Genomic DNA, 17,867 nt, shown 5'->3' with positions numbered 1-17,867 from the left:
GCCAAGCGCGAGCGTGACATTTACTCCCTGATCCACACAGCCAGGATCTACAGTACTGACATTGGGATGTCATTCGGGCTCGAGAAATGCAGCCGGATGGTGACAAAGAGAGGCAAGGTAGTCCACACAGGAGGGGTCTCACTCCCAGAAGGAACAATAGCAGACATTGAGGACAGCTACAAGTACCTTGGAATTCCACAGGCAAATGGCAACCTGGAGCAGGCAACAAGGAAAGCTGCAAAAGCTAAATACCTCCAATGAGTAAGGCAAGTCCTGAGAAGCCAGCTCAATGGCAAAAATAAGACCCGGGCAATAAACAGCTACGCACTGCCAGTTATCAGATAACCTTCAGGAATAATAAGATGGCCAAAGAAAGAGAAAGCTCCTCACCATGAATGGAGGGTTCCATCTCAAATCCAGCACCATGAGACTGTATGCTAGCCACAAGGAAGGAGGCAGAGGACTAGTGAGCGTAGAAGCCACTATCCAGGATGAAACATCCAAGATGCATGAATACATCAAGCTCAAGGCCCCAACTGACAGTGTGCTCAGTGAATGTCTCAGGCAATGGAGAGCAGAGGATACAGTGCTGGAGGACAGATCCTCATGGGAAGACAAACCCCTGCATGGGATTTACCACCGGACCATAACTGAAGTGGCTGATATCAAGAAGTCCTACAAATGGTTAGAAAGGGCTGGCCTACAGGACAGCACTGAAGTACTCATCCTGGCAGCTCAGGAACAAGCCCTGAGCACCAGAGGCTCAGATCTACCACACCAGACAAGACCCAAGGTGTAGGCTGTGCAAAGAGGCACCTGAAATAATTCAGCACAAAACTGTAGGGTGTAAGATGCTGGCAGGGAAAGCATATATGGAGCGCCACAATCAAGTGGCTGGAATAATATACAGAAACATGTGTCCGAAGAATAAGAGGGCAAAGGTCCTGTGGGACTTCCAGATCCAGACTGGTAGGATCGTAATGGTGAACCAACCAGACATTGTAGTGGTGGATAAAGAACAGAGGAAAGCCGTTGTGGTGGATGTGGCAGTGCCAAGCGATGGGAACATCAGGAAGAAGGAACATGAGAAACTGGAGAAATACCAGGGACTCAAAGAACTGGAGAAAGCATGGAAAGGGAAGGTGACAGTGGTGCCTGTGGTAATTGGAGCACTCGGGGCAGTAACCCCCAAGCTGGAGGAGTGGCTACAACAGATCCCTGGAAAGACCTCAGACCTCTCAGTCCTGAAAAGCGCAGTACTAGGAACAGCTAAGATACTGCAGGACCTTCAAGTTCTCAGGCCTCTGGTATAGGACCCGAGCTTGGGTGAGAAACCACCAGCGGAAGGTGAGAGGGGCGTTCTCGCCATTATATATTTATATACACATAGTCTGTAGTCTGCGATCTGTATTTATATATATACTGTATATAGGTCCCACTAATCGGGGCGCCAGTCTGTCTGTCAGCAAACTCCTAGCTGCTCAATGTCTTCAGAAGCATCTTCCTGGCTCTACTCCAAGCACGGCAGTGGCAAACACTTGCATAGGTTGAGGGAACGATACACTCCATCTCCTGTGAGGTGAAGATAGGAGGCTGACACCCATAGACCACTTTGAACGGTGACAGACAAAAGCAGGAAGTTGTGGGAAAACTCATCCCAGACGATGTTCTGAGCCCATGAGGTGGGCTCACGTGAACACAGGATGAGCAGACCAGTCTCCAGCTCCTGGTTGAGGCATTAGGACTGGCTGTTGGTTTGAGGGTGAAAACCAGAGGACAGACTCACAGAAACCCCAATAGCCAAACCGAATCAAGCCCAAAACACAGCAATGAACTGCGGTCACCTGTAACTAAAAATGTCCCTGGGGATGCCATGGAGTCTGACAACATGTCTTATGATTCCCCTCAATGGTCTCCTTGGCTGATGGCAACTTAGGGAAAGGAATGAAGAGAGCCATCTTGGAAAATCAGTCAACCACAGTGAGGACAACTGTGTTGCCTTCAGAAGGAGGCAAATCCATGATGAAGTCCATAGACCATTGGGACCAAGGTCTCCTAGGTACAGACAAAGGGTGCAGGAGTCCATGCAATCGCTGTCTGGAAGATTTTGACTGAGCATGGGTGGGACGGAAAGCAACAAAATCTTTACCTTTCTTTCTTGTGGTAGGCCACTGGAAGTGCTGCTTGATGACACAGGGTACGGGCGAAGCCTGGGTGACTAAACAGTTTCAATGTCATGGTACGTGTGACGTGGCAGACCCAGATGCTGACAACCCGGAAGTAGACTCAGGTGAAGAGTGAGTAACAAAGAGTTTTTAATTCTTCCAGGCAGGAAAAATAACAAGTTCTTGATGTTTACGTTCACTGGCTGGGAGCTCTGAAGCAGAAGCAACGTCGAAGCAGTTTGAGGAGCCTTCGGAGCGTAGGGCTGGAGACGAGGCATGGCCGGAGCGGAGCGCGGCTTGAGGAGAGGATGGCAGCAGCCTTCGGATGTCTGGGGAAACGAGGCGAGACAGGAGCAGAGCGTGGCGTGAGGCGAGGATGATAGGAGCGGATCCTGACGAAGATCTCCCAGATGGACACTCGTGGTGGTGGAACCTGGAAGCGGATCAACAAGCAAGGTAAGTAGTAAGCCAGGACGTGATAAGCCAGAACAACTTAATGACCAAGCAAGCACCAAGGTAGGTAACAAACTGGCGATGAATGCTGGGCTGGATCTCCTTATGAAGGCGGTGAGGTGATGAGCTGAGTGTCCACAGCTGGTTCCAATCTTCGGATGCGATGAGAGAGGGGAGGGGGAGGAGAACTGACAGAGGCACCATGACATTCAAGCAATGACACCATTGACTAGTGACTTCTTGGCTTGGGACGAAGAAACAGCTAGCAGGACAGGCTGATGCTACAGGAACACGGTGTGAGGCACACACACACTTCGAAGACCATTATCCTGCCTCTACCATGGTCTTACAAAATAAATAAACATTCAATCAGGTTTTAGTACTTACTGCTTATTAATTTTTGTTTAGATAGCTTTTTGCACAAAAAGCTGACTATTTAAAACGTGGTGCAGCATGTTAGATGACACTGCGATTACCCGGCACCACCTCGACTGCAAAGGAAAGCGATATATATATGCTGATCGTCAGGACAGGTTAAATAAAGCATCAGTTCAGAGAGAAAGTTTACCTTTTACCGCTTGTTTTTGTCCAGATGATGAAGCTAAAGTTTGTGCCGGTGTGGAGTGTGCAGGGGGAGAGCTGCCGCACATGACATTAAATGCAAATCTTCTGTGTGAAAGCATGGCAGACCAAATTAATAAGAAACACTTGTTTTTTCCTTTTCTCATTTAAAGCAGTGTGTCACATATTGCATATTCAAATTTGGTCCTGCAATATTAGTTTAAAGGACTCAATACCCACAGCTATCAGACATCTGGTTTGTGTCAGTGTAATTATGAAAGCAGCCACAGAATGAAGCGGTTTCTTCAGTTGTGTGTGTTTATGGGTTCTATTTGGTTTATCTACAGCTGTTTATGTCATGTTCTGTTGCAAGTTTGACAAATGTCATTTAAATATTTGAGTTTGTTAAACAAACCTTTGTAACTATTAATATTGAAAGTGTTGTTTTATTGCTCCCACATAGAATTGATGTTCAGCCATATGCAGTGTCGGGATACTTCATCGGTTATAATTTTTCTGAACCAGAAGCCCTCCTGGCTTCTCCAACAAGAATACAGTATGATTTATCAGAACACTGTTTTGTCTGATCCCTAAAATTTTCTTTGTCTGTTGGTTTTATTTGAAACGTTGGTCAGCACTTGGTTGGTGACAGGGAGTTGACTAAAACATGTTTTCACAGGTGATAAACTGGATTTGGACAGCAGCTTTTGTGAGATTCTCTGAAAAAGGCATATTGTGAAAAGTGCCTGCAGGTTAAATTCAATTCAATTTTATTTAAATAGCCCAATCTTGCAACAATAGTCGTCTCAATGGACTTCATACGAGTGGCATGTCTTTTAAATTCTTGTCTTCTTGCTTTGAATTTGGAGTAAACTTGTACTTATAAGGTTATTTCTATGGTCAACTGTGTGCTTTCTAGAACATTTTTAGTTTCTTGAGCCTTATCAGACGGTTGCAACAGAGTTTTGATTAAGAAATAGTTGCAAATTACTTTTGTTGAAAACTCCCTTGTAGAGTTTGAGGAAAAGTCAAGTCAAGTCAAGTCAACTTTATTTATAAAGCACTTTTAAAACAGCAGAAGCTGACCAAAGTGCTTAACAATGCAGAATAAAAACAAAACAACAAACTGAAACAAACATATTAAAATCAATAAAAAGCGATACATTAAATAAAAATACATAAAACCAATAAAAATTTTTTTATTTTTTATAAAACCAATAAAACCAATAAAAACATCAACTCAAAGCAGGTAGCAATCAAAATTCACAAACAATCCACAGCAAAAAGATGGCACAATTTGGAAAAGTTCAGTGTCCGCAACGCATCATTCCAAGCATCTATGGCTATTATGTAAAGATATGAGCTTGTGTTCTTGGGTTTTGGGGTAAACCTAAACATGGATCCTCAACTTTGCTTGAAAGGGGACAGGATCCAGAAAGAGGATTATAAGATTTAAAAATTCAGAATAAAGACTTTAAAAAGTAGAAAATCTAGTTTTATTTAGGAATCATCTAAATAAAATGTTTGCTGCACAGAGTATAAACAAAAGGATGATGAGAAGTGAGGGCAGGCTTGCTCCTGTAATAGTCCCGCCTACAACATGGAGGTAAATTTCTGAAGAACTCCAGCTGCTCTGCAGAAACTAGGTCCTAGAAAAAGACAGGTTTTTTGACTTTGGCTAAAAATGGCATGATCATAATTTGTACAGATTGAAAGATGACGGGAGTGGGACTTTAAAATATTGATATTTGAATGAGTTCAATCTGCAAAAAAGGTTAAAAAGTTATGGATGTCCAAAAAGTATATGCAAGAAAAATAGTAAGATTGCATGACTGTGCCTCTGCGTGAATGCTGTATGCTGAAACATGCTAGAGCATTTTTAAAAGATTAAAACCAGCTGAAACAAACTAGCTCAAGGGTAGCTCACACAACTTAAAAACTAACAAAGTTTTCTGAGACTCCATCTTTATTACTTGGCTTCAAGAAGACCGCAGCTCAGAGAGCTCATGGGCGTTTTTGTCGTTATGCACAACATAGGTGCCGCTCCGAGCCGCCACCTGAATGGCCTATGGTCCTGAATGCGTCAAGGAGCGGCTGACCAATAGGGAACATCAGCACGAGAGCTTGGTGGTCAGTGCACGAGCGCAACAACTTTCTGCTGTTGATACCAAAACGCCAAGCTGGGGGAAAGTATAAACTTTCTAGATCGTCCAACAAGAAGATGGACAATCAGAGCAAGGTAACCCCGCGCGCGTGTTTTTGTTTGCCCGCGTCATCAGAGACAAATAAATCGCTGGAAAGCTCTCTGAAGTTTCGCAGCTGCGCGCGCGCAGCACTCAACAGCCACCCAGGTGTTTCTGTGTCGAGCGGCGCGCGCAGCGCTTTTCAAATAATTAGTTTGCTTTTGTTTGTTCACAAACCGGTGTGTGTAGTAATGAGTTACACACGCTTAGTTACATTAACGGAAGTAAACATAAAGTAGTTTTACTCCACTATACTTTTGACTTTGATAGTAGTGTGATGAGACTGTCTGCTTACTGTTCTGATAAAGTAACATGTATAACTATGTCCTGTATTTTAGGCTGACACGATAACATTGGACAAATGTTGGCTGGTGGATGTTTTCAAGCGGTAAATGATCAGTATCGCTGTTTACATAGTTCAGAAGATCCACAATCTGATTCCACCAGACATAAGCTCTGAATCCAATATGGTCAAACTGTTACTCAACCCAGATTATTTTTCAACTTTTTTTATTTTTTGCTCTGGAGGAAATATTTGAACGACTACCTTCGGAAAGAGAACTAAGAAGTACTTAGTAAGGTCTGAGCATTCTGTTTGATTTCAAACAAAAGCTGGAAAGCGACTAAACTATTTGATTTGTTTTAACAATAATAAAAATAATTAACAGGTAAACAGCTTGTAATCTAATGTTGTCTTATTTTGAAAAAAAAACGGTATAAGTTGTTAATGGAACAAAAAATATTTTTTAAGCAAACTATATGACCAAGTTTGAATCCATTCACTGCTGCTCTACTCACCTTAAACCCCCCGTTTTTGACCAATCTTGTACCATTGATGCAAAAATATTCTTATGATTAATTACAACATTTAGCAAATATTTCAGGTCCAACACAATAATTTAAGGGAAATCTTCGTTAAACAATGATCAAACATTTGGTGACCTCTTCTTCAGAAGAATCTGCTCTCAGGTCTCCATTAAAGAGTCCAGGAGAACATTTTTGAAGATGTATTTTTTGCCAAAAGACATGAAAATGGGAGATTTAGTTGCAAGTCAGAATGCTGATTATTTTCAACTAAAAAAGTTTTCTTTGAATGAACTTTTTCTGGTGAGCTAATGAGTATTTTCCATGTTATTTGATTCAGCTTTTTATTTTCTATGATTTTTATGATTTTTATACATTTCTTCATCCAGAATGTCAATTCTCAGCAGTCCTCAGGCCAGAGGCAGCACTTTGGGTTTCAGGGGGGTGTTGTACAAATTTGAAATGTGTTTTTCCCTTTTAAATGAAATTACAAGAGGAAGGACTATTTGGTGTGCCACCCTAAAATTTAAGAGGAACACCCCTGACCTTCAGGAGAAAGTCTCAGCGACAGCATCGTCCACAAAAGTCACGTTGGGGCTACTTCCAGAGTTAGTGGGAGGTGGGTAGCTTTTCTAAAATGGAGAAGATGAGGGTGGAGCTGCTAACCTTTATGATGAAGAAGATGAGAATCACCATCATCAGTAATTCAAAAGATCAAGTGATCAATGCATGAGCTTTGATCTGAGGGCAGCAGCCCCCTCTTCAGCCTTGAACAGCTTTCTGAGGGATCATGTATGTCTTGTTTTCCTGCTGTCCGTCAGAATCTTCTCCCCCCCCCTCTGCCGCAGGTGGTGAACTTGGAGCGGGTCCAGGCACTTCAGGCCTGGGTCAAGTCCACCAATACCAAACTGACCCAGGTTAACGGCCAGAGGAAGTATGGAGGGCCACCTGATGGTGAGAGGCCAGTTCTGAACACATAGAGGAATCTCAGGGTACATGCTGGGGTGGGTTGGAGGGGAAACTGAACCAGAACTCTGGTTCCTCAAGCAGTGTCTGAGTGGGCCAGCAGGACAGGTAGGGTCCATTAACGGCTACTTTTTTTTTTTTTACATTTCGTGTTCAGTGTGGGACGGTCCCCCACCTGGGGCGCGCTGTGAGGTCTTTATCAGCCAGATCCCACGGGATGTCTACGAGGACCTGCTCATCCCCCTCTTCAGCTCGGTGGGGGCACTTTGGGAATTCCGGCTCATGATGAACTTCAGCGGTCAGAACCGGGGCTTCGCTTACGCCAAATACGGCACGGCCGCCATCGCCAATGATGCCATCCACCTCCTTCACGGCTACCCGCTGGGGCCTGGGGCTCGCCTCAGCGTGCGCTGTAGCATCGAGAAGCGCCAGCTCTGCATCCAGAACCTGCCAGCTTCCACCAGGCAGGAGGAGCTGCTGCAGGTACCCCCCCTCCCCACATGGGTTCAAGTCCTGACGTGGTTGGCCTGCTGCTAAAACTGAAATGTTCATGTTCTTGTTGGATTTCTTCACCTCAGATGTTGTGGGTTTTGGGAAGTTGTCACATTATAATTTCCACTGGCGTCTAGGACCTGGTTCCTCTACCCAGTGCCTGATGCTGTGGTTGAGAATTCTAAAGCTGTTGCCCTTGATCAGATTCTCTGGTTCATTGGCTGAAAAACACCCCTAAAGCTGCTTTCACACTGAACGTGATTAGTGCGGCTAAGGTGTCCAGTTTCAATGTTGGGTCAATGTACAGATAAGATCTTGGGTCCTGTGGAGAAATTTGACTATTGGGTGCTTCGCTTCAATCCGGCAGCAGCTCCATTTGAGCGTCACAATGTGACACAGTACCTCCAGAGTTAAAAAATCGGAACTTTGGCGAGGTAGCCGCGTCGTGTCAACCAATTAGGGTCTCAGCTATGGCACTTGCATTGTTCAGTGACGCGATCATTGGCTGGAATCCAAAACCAGCTTGGGGGGAAGAAGTTTATTGTTTCTGTGCTGACCTTCATGATATTTTTCTTATTTGCATTGGGGCAACATTAAAAGATCCTTTAATTTTATGAATGTATTTACAGTGGTGGACAAAATTGTTGGTACCCTTCAGTTAAAGACAGAAAGTCCATAATGCTCACTGAAATGACTTGAAATGTTCAAAAGTAACAATAAATAAAAATATATTGAAAATTAAATAATCAAAATCAGCCATTACTTTTGAGTTGTTGATTAACAAAATTATTTAAAAAAACAAACTAATGAAATGGTGTTGGACAAAAATAATGGTACCTCCATAAAAGACTCAGAACTAATTGCTTAGGGGGTCATGATGAACTCGGGTATGTCCTTTAATTGACATGACAGCTGTTTTCAAACCCATAATCAGTCAGTCTGCCTATTTAAAGGGAGACAAATATTCACGTTGCTGTTTGGTGAAAAGGTGTGAACCACACTGAACATGAACAACAGAAAGCCAAGGAGAGAATTGTCCCAGGACATAAGAAACAAAATTATAGACAAACATCGTAAAGGTAAAGGCTGTAAAACCCTCTCTAAGCAGCTTGAAGTTCCTGTGACCACAGTGGCACATATTATTCAGAAGTTTAAGACCCACAGGACAGTAGCCAACCTCCCTGGACGTGGCCGGAAGAGGAAAATTGATAACAAACTGAGGAGACGGATAGTTGGAACTGTATCCAAAAAGCCCAGAACAACCTCCAAAGACATTAAAGGTGAACTCCTAGATCAAGGTACATCAGTGTCAGATCGCACCATTCGTCATTGTTTGAGCCAGAGTGGACTTCATGGGAGACGACCAAGGAGGACACCACTGTTGAAAGGAAATCAGAAAAAAGCCAGACTGGAATTTGCAAAAATGCATTCTGGGAAAATGTCCTTTGGACAGATGAGACAAAACTGGAGCTTTTTGGTAAGGCACATCAGCTCTATGTTCATAGACTCAAAAATGAAGAATACAACCAAAAGAACACTGTCCCTACTGTGAAACATGGAGGAGGCTCAGTTCTGTTTTGGGGCTGCTTTGCTGCATCTGGCACAGGGTGTCTTGAAATTGTGCAAGGTGAAATGAAATCTCCAGATTATCAAGGCATTCTGGGTAGAAATGTGCTGCCTAGTGTCAGAAAGCTTGGTCTCAGTCTCAGGTCATGGGTCTTCCAACAGGACAACGATCCAAAACACACAGCCAAAAACCCCCAAGAATGGCTCAGAGAAAAGCGTTGGACTATTCTGAAGTGGCCTTCTATGAGCCCAGATCTGAATCCCATTGAACATCTGTGGAAGGAGCTGAAACATGCCATTTGGAAAAGACACCCGTCAAACCTGAGACAAGTGGAGCAGTTTGCTCATGAGGAGTGGGCCAAAATACCTGTGGACAGGTGCAGAAGGCTCATTGAATAATACAGAAACCGTTTCATTGCAGTGACTGCCTCAAAAGGTTGTGCAACAAAATATGAAGTCATGGGTACCATCATTTTTGTCCAGCCCTATTTCATTAGTTTGTTTTTATAAATAATTCTGTGAATCAACAACTCAAAAGTGATGGCTGATTTTGATTATTTAATTTTCAATTTTTTTAATTTATTCTTACTTTTGAAGGTTTCAAGTCATTTCAGTGAGCATTGTGGACTATCTTTCTTTAACTGAGGGGTGCCAACAATTTTATCCTCCACTCTACGTTTTCCTCTACGGGCTAATGCGTAACAGCAAGTTTTTAATATGAGTCACAGAAAGACAGCAGAAAAAGGCTGCCAATCAGTGGACTGGACTGTCTGGCTATGTCAGAGCTTGACTTACTACTCCTTTACCCCTAAAAGACTATAGTGCAGCACTGTCCATTGTCCTGGATGTCAGTGTAATTCGGACAGATGCTCACTATTTTTTTAATGCCAAATATTTGCCAAAGTAAAGACCTAATAAGTATGAACATTTTACTATGATTATTTCTGAATTCATCAAGTTATGATGATGAAAACTTGGAGGATTTACAAAAAACAAGTTTAAATTAATTTTTTAAACAATAAATTGTAATAATGGAATGCATTGTGTTCTATATTCATCAAGTGAGCAAAGATGCTAACTTTTTTTTTCACTAAGACTTGGGAAACGGGAAATTTCCAGGGCACTGGGTTTTCGAATTGTGGGTACAGACGCCCCAAGAAAATGGAGAATGTCCTTTATAGTGCACTAAGTAGTGAGTAGTGAGGGAATTCAGAGTGTCTGGAGAAGTTGCCATCAACAGATTCACAAAAACAGTCTTCCTTGGATTTCTTTTTATTTTGCTCACCTTCTTCCTGACTGGCACAGAAGTCACTTTTCTGCAGAGGGCAGCATCTTGTATATTTGTCATCATATTTTCCACTTCAGCCACTGGAACTTCACAAGATTTAAATGTCTTATTACACCCTGACAGGTTATCAAAGAGCTATTTTGGAGATGGTCATGACATAACCACAAACCAGCTTCTCCTTTTGCTTTTAGGTGGATGGCATCTAGTGATTTAGGAGCATTTCCACCACCTACTGTAGTGAAATGTGGGACGTAGTATAAGATCTCACTAAAATGAAAATAACTTTAACCTCAATATTAAGCCATTTTGCCTCTAAAATTCAGGCACAATTTGATGGTGAGGGGCATGCATTCACATGTTGCGTGGAGATGTGCACCTCGCATGCAGACAGTAGAGGAGGGGCATCAAAGTAATTCGTCAAAAGGAGGGCTTATAGACATGGTTCATGTCGGACCCTGCAAACACATTTTGTGAAAAACTCAGTGGATGTCGTAGACAAAGTGTTTGTTTACCTTTACAGATTTTTGGGATAGAGGGGCAATTTTAATGGGGTCACACAACTCTTTTTGTGTTTTCCAAATAATGGTGTGTGTCTGGTTTATTAAAGTCAAATGTTAACAAACATTAACATAAATGCAGAGCTGTATATATATAAATTTTTTTTTAAAAGGTGAGGTAAGGCTTTGCTGCTCCTACAGGGTTTGGTCTGTGAGAAACCGGCTGGAAAGGTTGCAAACACCTGATCTAATTACAGCTGTGTTCATGACCCCACTTCCAGGTGCTGCGTTTGCTGTCTGCGGGTGTGGAGAGTGTCGCCTTGAAGGCTGGCCCTGGCATAGAGGGGGTGTCAGCCGTTGTTGCTTTCTCTTCTCATCATGCAGCCTCCATGGCCAAGAAGGCTCTGGGAGAAGGTAGGAAACAGCTCATGGGTTTACAGGGGGCGGGGCCAAAAACCACAAGATTTAAGAAAAAAAGTGTGCAAGACAGCAACAGCAGCTGTGCACAAAAAGAACCAAATGATCTTTTGAGAGTGTGAACATTTAAATAAAATAAGTTGCACATTCTCATAGCGATCGGTTGCCACAATCCTGCGGTCTAGTTCATATTAAGGTTGGCCGGTTTTGCTTCTGACTGTAACAAACTTGTCCCCAGCGTTCCGTATCACCACCAGGTTGTTTGCTGACAGTTTCGTTGGAGCTGACTTACACGCCAATCTCAGCATCTTTGGGAATGCTGGAAAATGAAAGCATCATGGGCTTAATTACCTTTACAAAACTGTTTAAATTGTGCATTTATTCCTGCTGTGAATACTTGGAACTATAATGCCGGATAGGAAGGGCTACATTTGGATACACCCACAGGACTCTGACATAGATGTTTGGAATATACATATATATACTTAGATGATGCTTGACGAAGGGTTCCAGAAAATACATCATCTGGTAATACTTCCAAGCAGACTCGCCACTTCATCCTGACAGTTTCTTCTTTTCCGTGGCAAAAAGGTCCCCCCTTTTTTTTCTCATTTTGCTTTCTAGTCCCTGGGCGTCTTTCCAGTAACTTGCTTGATTTTCTTCCATCAGTTGTCTGTTCTCTTGATGTCTCTGTACTCCTGCATGGAAGTATCATAGAGGTTACAGCATTTCCTAACTTCTTTAATATGTTTTTATCATTGGCAGTGTTAAAATGACACAGTTTTTTGGATCGAGTTTGCTCCACCATTGTGTATTCTAAGGGCTTGACATTAATGGTGAAATGCAGCAATATGCATGCAATGCTAATACGGATGTAAAATTCCAATCGCGGAATTTGTTATCAGCTTGTGTAACATTTTACAGTTCAGTGCGTTCCAAATTATTATGCAAATAATATTATTCTATGATTTTCTAAATACTCAATACAAGCACGGTCAGCATAATTTTCAGGTCTCTAACCCTTAGAATTTATAATAAATTTTATTGAACAAAACCTCCTAAAACTAATAGTAGTTTTTAAAAATAAAAACCCTCAAATGCACTGTTCTACATTATTACGCACAACAGAGTTCCACAACATTTGATAGATTCCTGAGAACTGAAAATGAATTTTTATGCATTAGAGGTCATCTTTACTGAACTCAAGAGCTATTCCAATCAAACACATCTTATTATCTCGAGTTACAAACAAAACAAAACAAAGGAGCCTTTATTTTCTAGCAGCTTCTTGCGTCTATTGAACTTGTGAGATTTTGGAGTTTTTGCTTGAATTTCTTTTCATGATGTCAGAATAGTCTCCCAGAGCTGCTGTTTGGGATGTGAACTGCTTCCCACCCTCAACGGATATTTTGCTTGAGGATTCTCCAAAGGTTCCCAATAGGGTCAGGGGAGGATGGGGGGCCACATCATCAGTTTATCTCCTATTATGCCCACAGCAGCCAATGATGCAGAGGTATTCCTTGCGGCACGAGATGGTGCGATGTCATGCGTGAAGGTCATTTTCACAACTTCATGGACCTTAACAGGGGTTCTGCATTTATCTGCACAAACCCATGTGCTCCAAATCAGTCAGTGATCCAAAGAGCCCTGAAATTTTGGAATTCAGGAGACAGCAGGTACTGACGTCAGTAAAACAGCTGCGCTATTTGAGATAATAAATAAACAATAGATAATTTTTTATGAAAGGATGGAGGTTTTCTGAGGATTCCTACTGTTGGTGTTGCACAAAATTAAAAAAAATGACAAATATTTTTGGAGTAATCCCAGTGATGAGTTCTATGATTTAGTTTTGAATGTTTTATAAGACTTAAAAATGATATTCACAATAAGAGGTTTTTAAATAAATCAAATCCCTCTGACACGTTTCACGCACACAGGACGTCACACACCAAGCAGAAATGAACTTATTGCTAAAAATGATGCCAAGAGTCCAGCTCTAAAAATAATGATAAAAGAGCAAAGAATACGGAATTATATGATTTGTTATTTCTAATTATTAATATTTACAGGCTTTGTTTGTTTTGTTCTGCCGCGTGTTCATATTTGTATAATTTTGACAGAATATATTTTTATGGAGAGCAAAATATTATGCATTATTTAAGGTTTAACTTGAGTTATTCTGGATTAATGTTCCTATTTTTATTAATATTTATGTTCAGAAAGTTCAGTTATAAAGGTTTAAACGTTTAGCTTTAGTGTGTTCAATAAATGTTTATATTGTTCGGCCCGCAAACTAAAGTGTGTTTTGGTTCAAGGCCCCCTGTGGGACTGAGTTTGACACCCCTGTAATAAAAGTTTAGAAAATTCATGCATTTTTGTGTAAAATTGCGAAATAAAAATAGATAGGGAACACAAGAGGATATCGTCAAATTTGTATGTGTGTGTGTTTAGTGGGGTTGGGGGCTTGGGGGCTTACTCGCCTAGGGAGTAATTTAGTGTAGAACCACCACTGGTCAAGGCCGTCCACCGAAGCTAAAATTTCAACAGGAGTCTCCTGGTGAGATGGCGTACACTGCAGAGGAATGGCATGCATGTTATCATCCATGAAGGAAGCCTCTCCTAAAGCCCATGCACAAAAAAGCACGTCTAGAATTTGCTAGGGCCCATGCTGAAAAAGATGAAGACTACTGGGACTCAATACTATGGAGTGATAAGAGATCACCGTTTGTGGAACTGATGGTTTTAAAACTGTATGGCGTTGCAAAGGTGAGGATTTCAAAGAAAAATGCATGGTGCCTACAGTGAAACATGGCGGTGGCAGTATCCTTATGTGGGGCTGCTGGTGTGGTGGGGCTGCATTTCATTGATGGTATCGTGAACTCAACAATGTACTGCTCTATACTGAAGGGGAAGAAATTTATTTTTGCTTCAACCAATTTAAGTCGGTTATGAAAACTATTTGATCTAAGTTGGATCATTAACCTTAATTTCATGTTATGGAGTTAAAGAAGTGTTAAATAAAGCTCAACCTTGTGGAGAGTTTGGACATTTTTCCTCTGTCCATTGAGCTACTGATTAAATTAGTAGTTTCTAAATAGGGTGTACACATTTCTGCTGAGCACTGTATACAAAAATCTGTTTTTTAGAAATTCTTTCAGTAAACTAAAGTCTCATTTTTTTTAACTACGAAAATCCGACACTTTACTTTGACATTAGCACATTTGCTGCGTTTAGTTTACACACTGAAAATCCAATATTATTCTGCATTTTAGGAGTGATACTTATGTTGCCTGAGTTGCAATTTTGGACATACAGTGGGGCAAAAAAGTATTTAGTCAGCCAGCAATGGTACAAGTACTCCCACTTAAAATGATGAAAGAGGCCTGTAATTTTGATTAAAGGTTTACCTTAACTATGAGAAAGAAAATGAGAAAAAAAATCCAGAAAATCACAGTCTGATATTTTTAAAGAATTTATTTGTAAATTATGGTGGAAAATAAGTATTTGGTCGCCTACAAACAAGATTTCTGGTTCTCTCAGACCTGTAACTTCTTCTGTAAGAAGATCATCCGTCCTTCGCTAGTTAATTGTTAATGACTGCTGTTTGAACTTATTATCTATATAAAAGACACCTGTCCACAACCTCAACAGTCACACTCCAAACTCCACTATGGCCAAGACCAAAGAGCGGTCTAAGGATACCAGAAACAAACTTATTGACCTGCACCAGGCTGGGAAGACTGAATCTGCAATCACTGATAATCTCCCTCCATCTGAGGCCCAGAACCTCACGGGGGACCTAGTGAATGACCTGCAGAGAGCTGGGACCAAAGTAACAAAGGTTACCATCAGTAACACACTATGACACCAGGGACTCAAATCCTGCAGGGCCAGCCATGTCCTCCTGCTAAAGCCAGTACATGTGCAGACCTGTCTAAAGTTTGCTAGACAGCATTTGGATCAGGGATGTCAAACTCAATTTCACCGAGGGCCACTTCAGCATAGTGGCTGTCCAGACAAGGGCCAGATATACACTGAACAAAAATATAAACGCAACAATTTTGTTATTGCTCCCATTTCTTATGGTATGAACTCAAAGATGTGAAACATTTTCCACATACACAAAATAACCAGTTCTCCGAAATATTGTTCACAAATCTGTCTAAATCTGTGATAGTGAGCACTTGTCCTTTGCCAAGACAATCCATCCCACCTCGCAGGTGTGCCGTATCAAGATGCTGATTAGACAGCATGATTATTGCACAGGTGTGCCTTAGACTGGCCACAAGAAAAGGCCACTCTGAAATCTTCAGTTGTATCACACAGCACAATGCCACAGATGTCGCAAGTTTTGAGGGAGCGTGCAATTGGCATGCTGATAGCAGGAATGTCCACCAGAGCTGTTGCTAGGGAATTGAATGTCCATTTCTCCACCATAAGCCGTCTCCTAAGCCGTTTCCGAAAATTTGGCAGCACATCCAACTGGCCTCAAAACCGCAGACCACGTGTAACCACACCAGCCCAAGACCTCCACATCCAGCATGTCCACCTCCAAGATCGTCTGAGACCAGCCACTCGGACAGCTGCTGAAACAATCGGTTGGCATAACCACAGAATTTCTGCACAAACTGTCAGAAACGTCTCAGGGAAGCTCATCTGCATGCTCGTCGTCCTCATCGAGGTCTCGAACTCACTCCAGTTCGTCGTCGTAACCGACTTGAGTGGGCAAATGCTCACATGCGATGGCGTCTGGCACGTTGGAGAGGTGTTCTGTTCACGGATGAATCCCGGTTTACACTGTTCAGGGCAGATGGCAGACAGCGTGTGTGACGTCGTGTGGGTGAGCGGTTTTCTGATGTCAATGTTGTGGATCGAGTAGCCCATGGTCGTGGTGGGGTTATGGTATGGGCAGGCATATGTTATGGGCGAAGAACACAGGTGCATTTCATTGATGGAGTTTTGAATGCACAGAGATACCGTGACGAGATCCTGGGGCCCATTGTTGTGCCGTACATCCAACAACATCACCTCATGTTGCAGCATGATAATGCACGGCGCCATGTTGCAAGGATCTGTACACAACTCTTGGAAGCTGTAAACATCCCAGTTCTTACGTGGCCAGCATACTCACCGGACATGTCACCCATTGAGCATGTTTGGGATGCTCTGGATCGGCGTATACGACAGCATGTTCCAGTTCCTGCCAATATCCAGCAACTTCGCACAGCCATTGAAGAAGAGTGGACCAACATTCCACAGGCCACAATAGACAACCTGATCAACTCTATGCGAAGGTGATGTGTCGCACTTCATGAGGCAAATGGTGGTCACACCAGATACTGACTGGTTGTCTGGGTCCCCTGACCCCCTCAATAAAACAAAACTAAAGATTTCAGAGTGGCCTTTTCTTGTGGCCAGTCTAAGGCACACCTGTGCAATAATCATGCTGTCTAATCAGCATCTTTGATATGGCACACCTGCGAGGTGGGATGGATTGTCTTGGCAAAGGACAAGTGCTCACTATCACAGATTTAGACGGATTTGTGAACAATATTTCGGAGAACTGGTTATTTTGTGTATGTGGAAAATGTTTCACATCTTTGAGTTCATACCATAAAAAATGGGAGCAATAACAAAAGTTTTGCATTTATATTTTTGTTCAGTTTAACTCATACCTGTAACTTAATGTAATTAAAAATCAAATTAGCAAGCGGCGTTGTATGGCCCACACGCGCTACACGTCCCAGCCGCCCCCCTCTATGCACCACTGCCATGCCATCGCTGCCCACCTCTACGCAGCACCGCTGCCCTCACTGCCCATCTTCAATCAAACCGTAGGTCATGTCGCCATCTCGTAATGATTTAAAACTTTGTTTGGATATCCCTGACAAGGTTATATTGGTTTCATAAGCCGATTGAAAAAAAAAATAAAAAATTTGATTTTGTTTTTGTCCGAGTCAGCATTTTTCTACCTTTTTTTTCTCTCCAAGCCCACATTCCTTTATCAATCTTGTCGTATGTTACATCGTTTTGTGCACTCTGGGCCAGGAAATCGCATGTTTCATTTTCACAACATCCGATAAAAATTGTGTGAATTGGCTAAAATCGCAACAGTTGCGAATTCGCCCCGCGCACGCCGTTCAAAATCTACAACTTCTTATTCCAATATTTTTTACACAGGAGCTTGCAATTGATGCCCGAGACGTTTCAAGAAGATTGATAAAAATCCCTAGGACGAGTTTTCGCGTACTAAAGGTGCTTTTTTTTGTATTCAAGATGGCCGCCTTTTCCCAAGGTCAAAGGTCAAGGAAACTACTTTGATGGTTGTAGAATGTGTGTGCGATTTCGTGAAAATCGCTCAAAAAAAAGTGTCGTTTTCCCATATTGCGTAAAAACACAAAAATCGGCAATTCTC

The 17,867-nt window shown here is 42.2% G+C and overlaps 1 protein-coding gene across 1 annotated transcript in view; it reads left to right on the top strand.

Annotated features, from left to right (window-relative positions):
* Window positions 1–5,317: 5,317 nt before the first annotated feature.
* Window positions 5,318–17,867, top strand: part of dnd1 (DND microRNA-mediated repression inhibitor 1) — a 15,408-nt gene continuing 2,858 nt past the window's right edge. Inside the window, 4 exon segments of the mRNA NM_001164516.1 lie at window positions 5,318–5,418; window positions 7,075–7,180; window positions 7,350–7,675; window positions 11,317–11,449. Coding sequence (NP_001157988.1) covers window positions 5,401–5,418; window positions 7,075–7,180; window positions 7,350–7,675; window positions 11,317–11,449 — 583 coding nt within the window. The 5' untranslated portion in view covers window positions 5,318–5,400.

This window comes from Oryzias latipes, chromosome 10, assembly GCF_002234675.1.
Source record: "Oryzias latipes chromosome 10, ASM223467v1".
Taxonomy (NCBI): Eukaryota; Metazoa; Chordata; class Actinopteri; order Beloniformes; family Adrianichthyidae; genus Oryzias; species Oryzias latipes.
The sequence above is the reverse complement of the archived record's forward strand: the minus strand, read 5'-3'. Positions and strand labels throughout refer to the sequence as shown.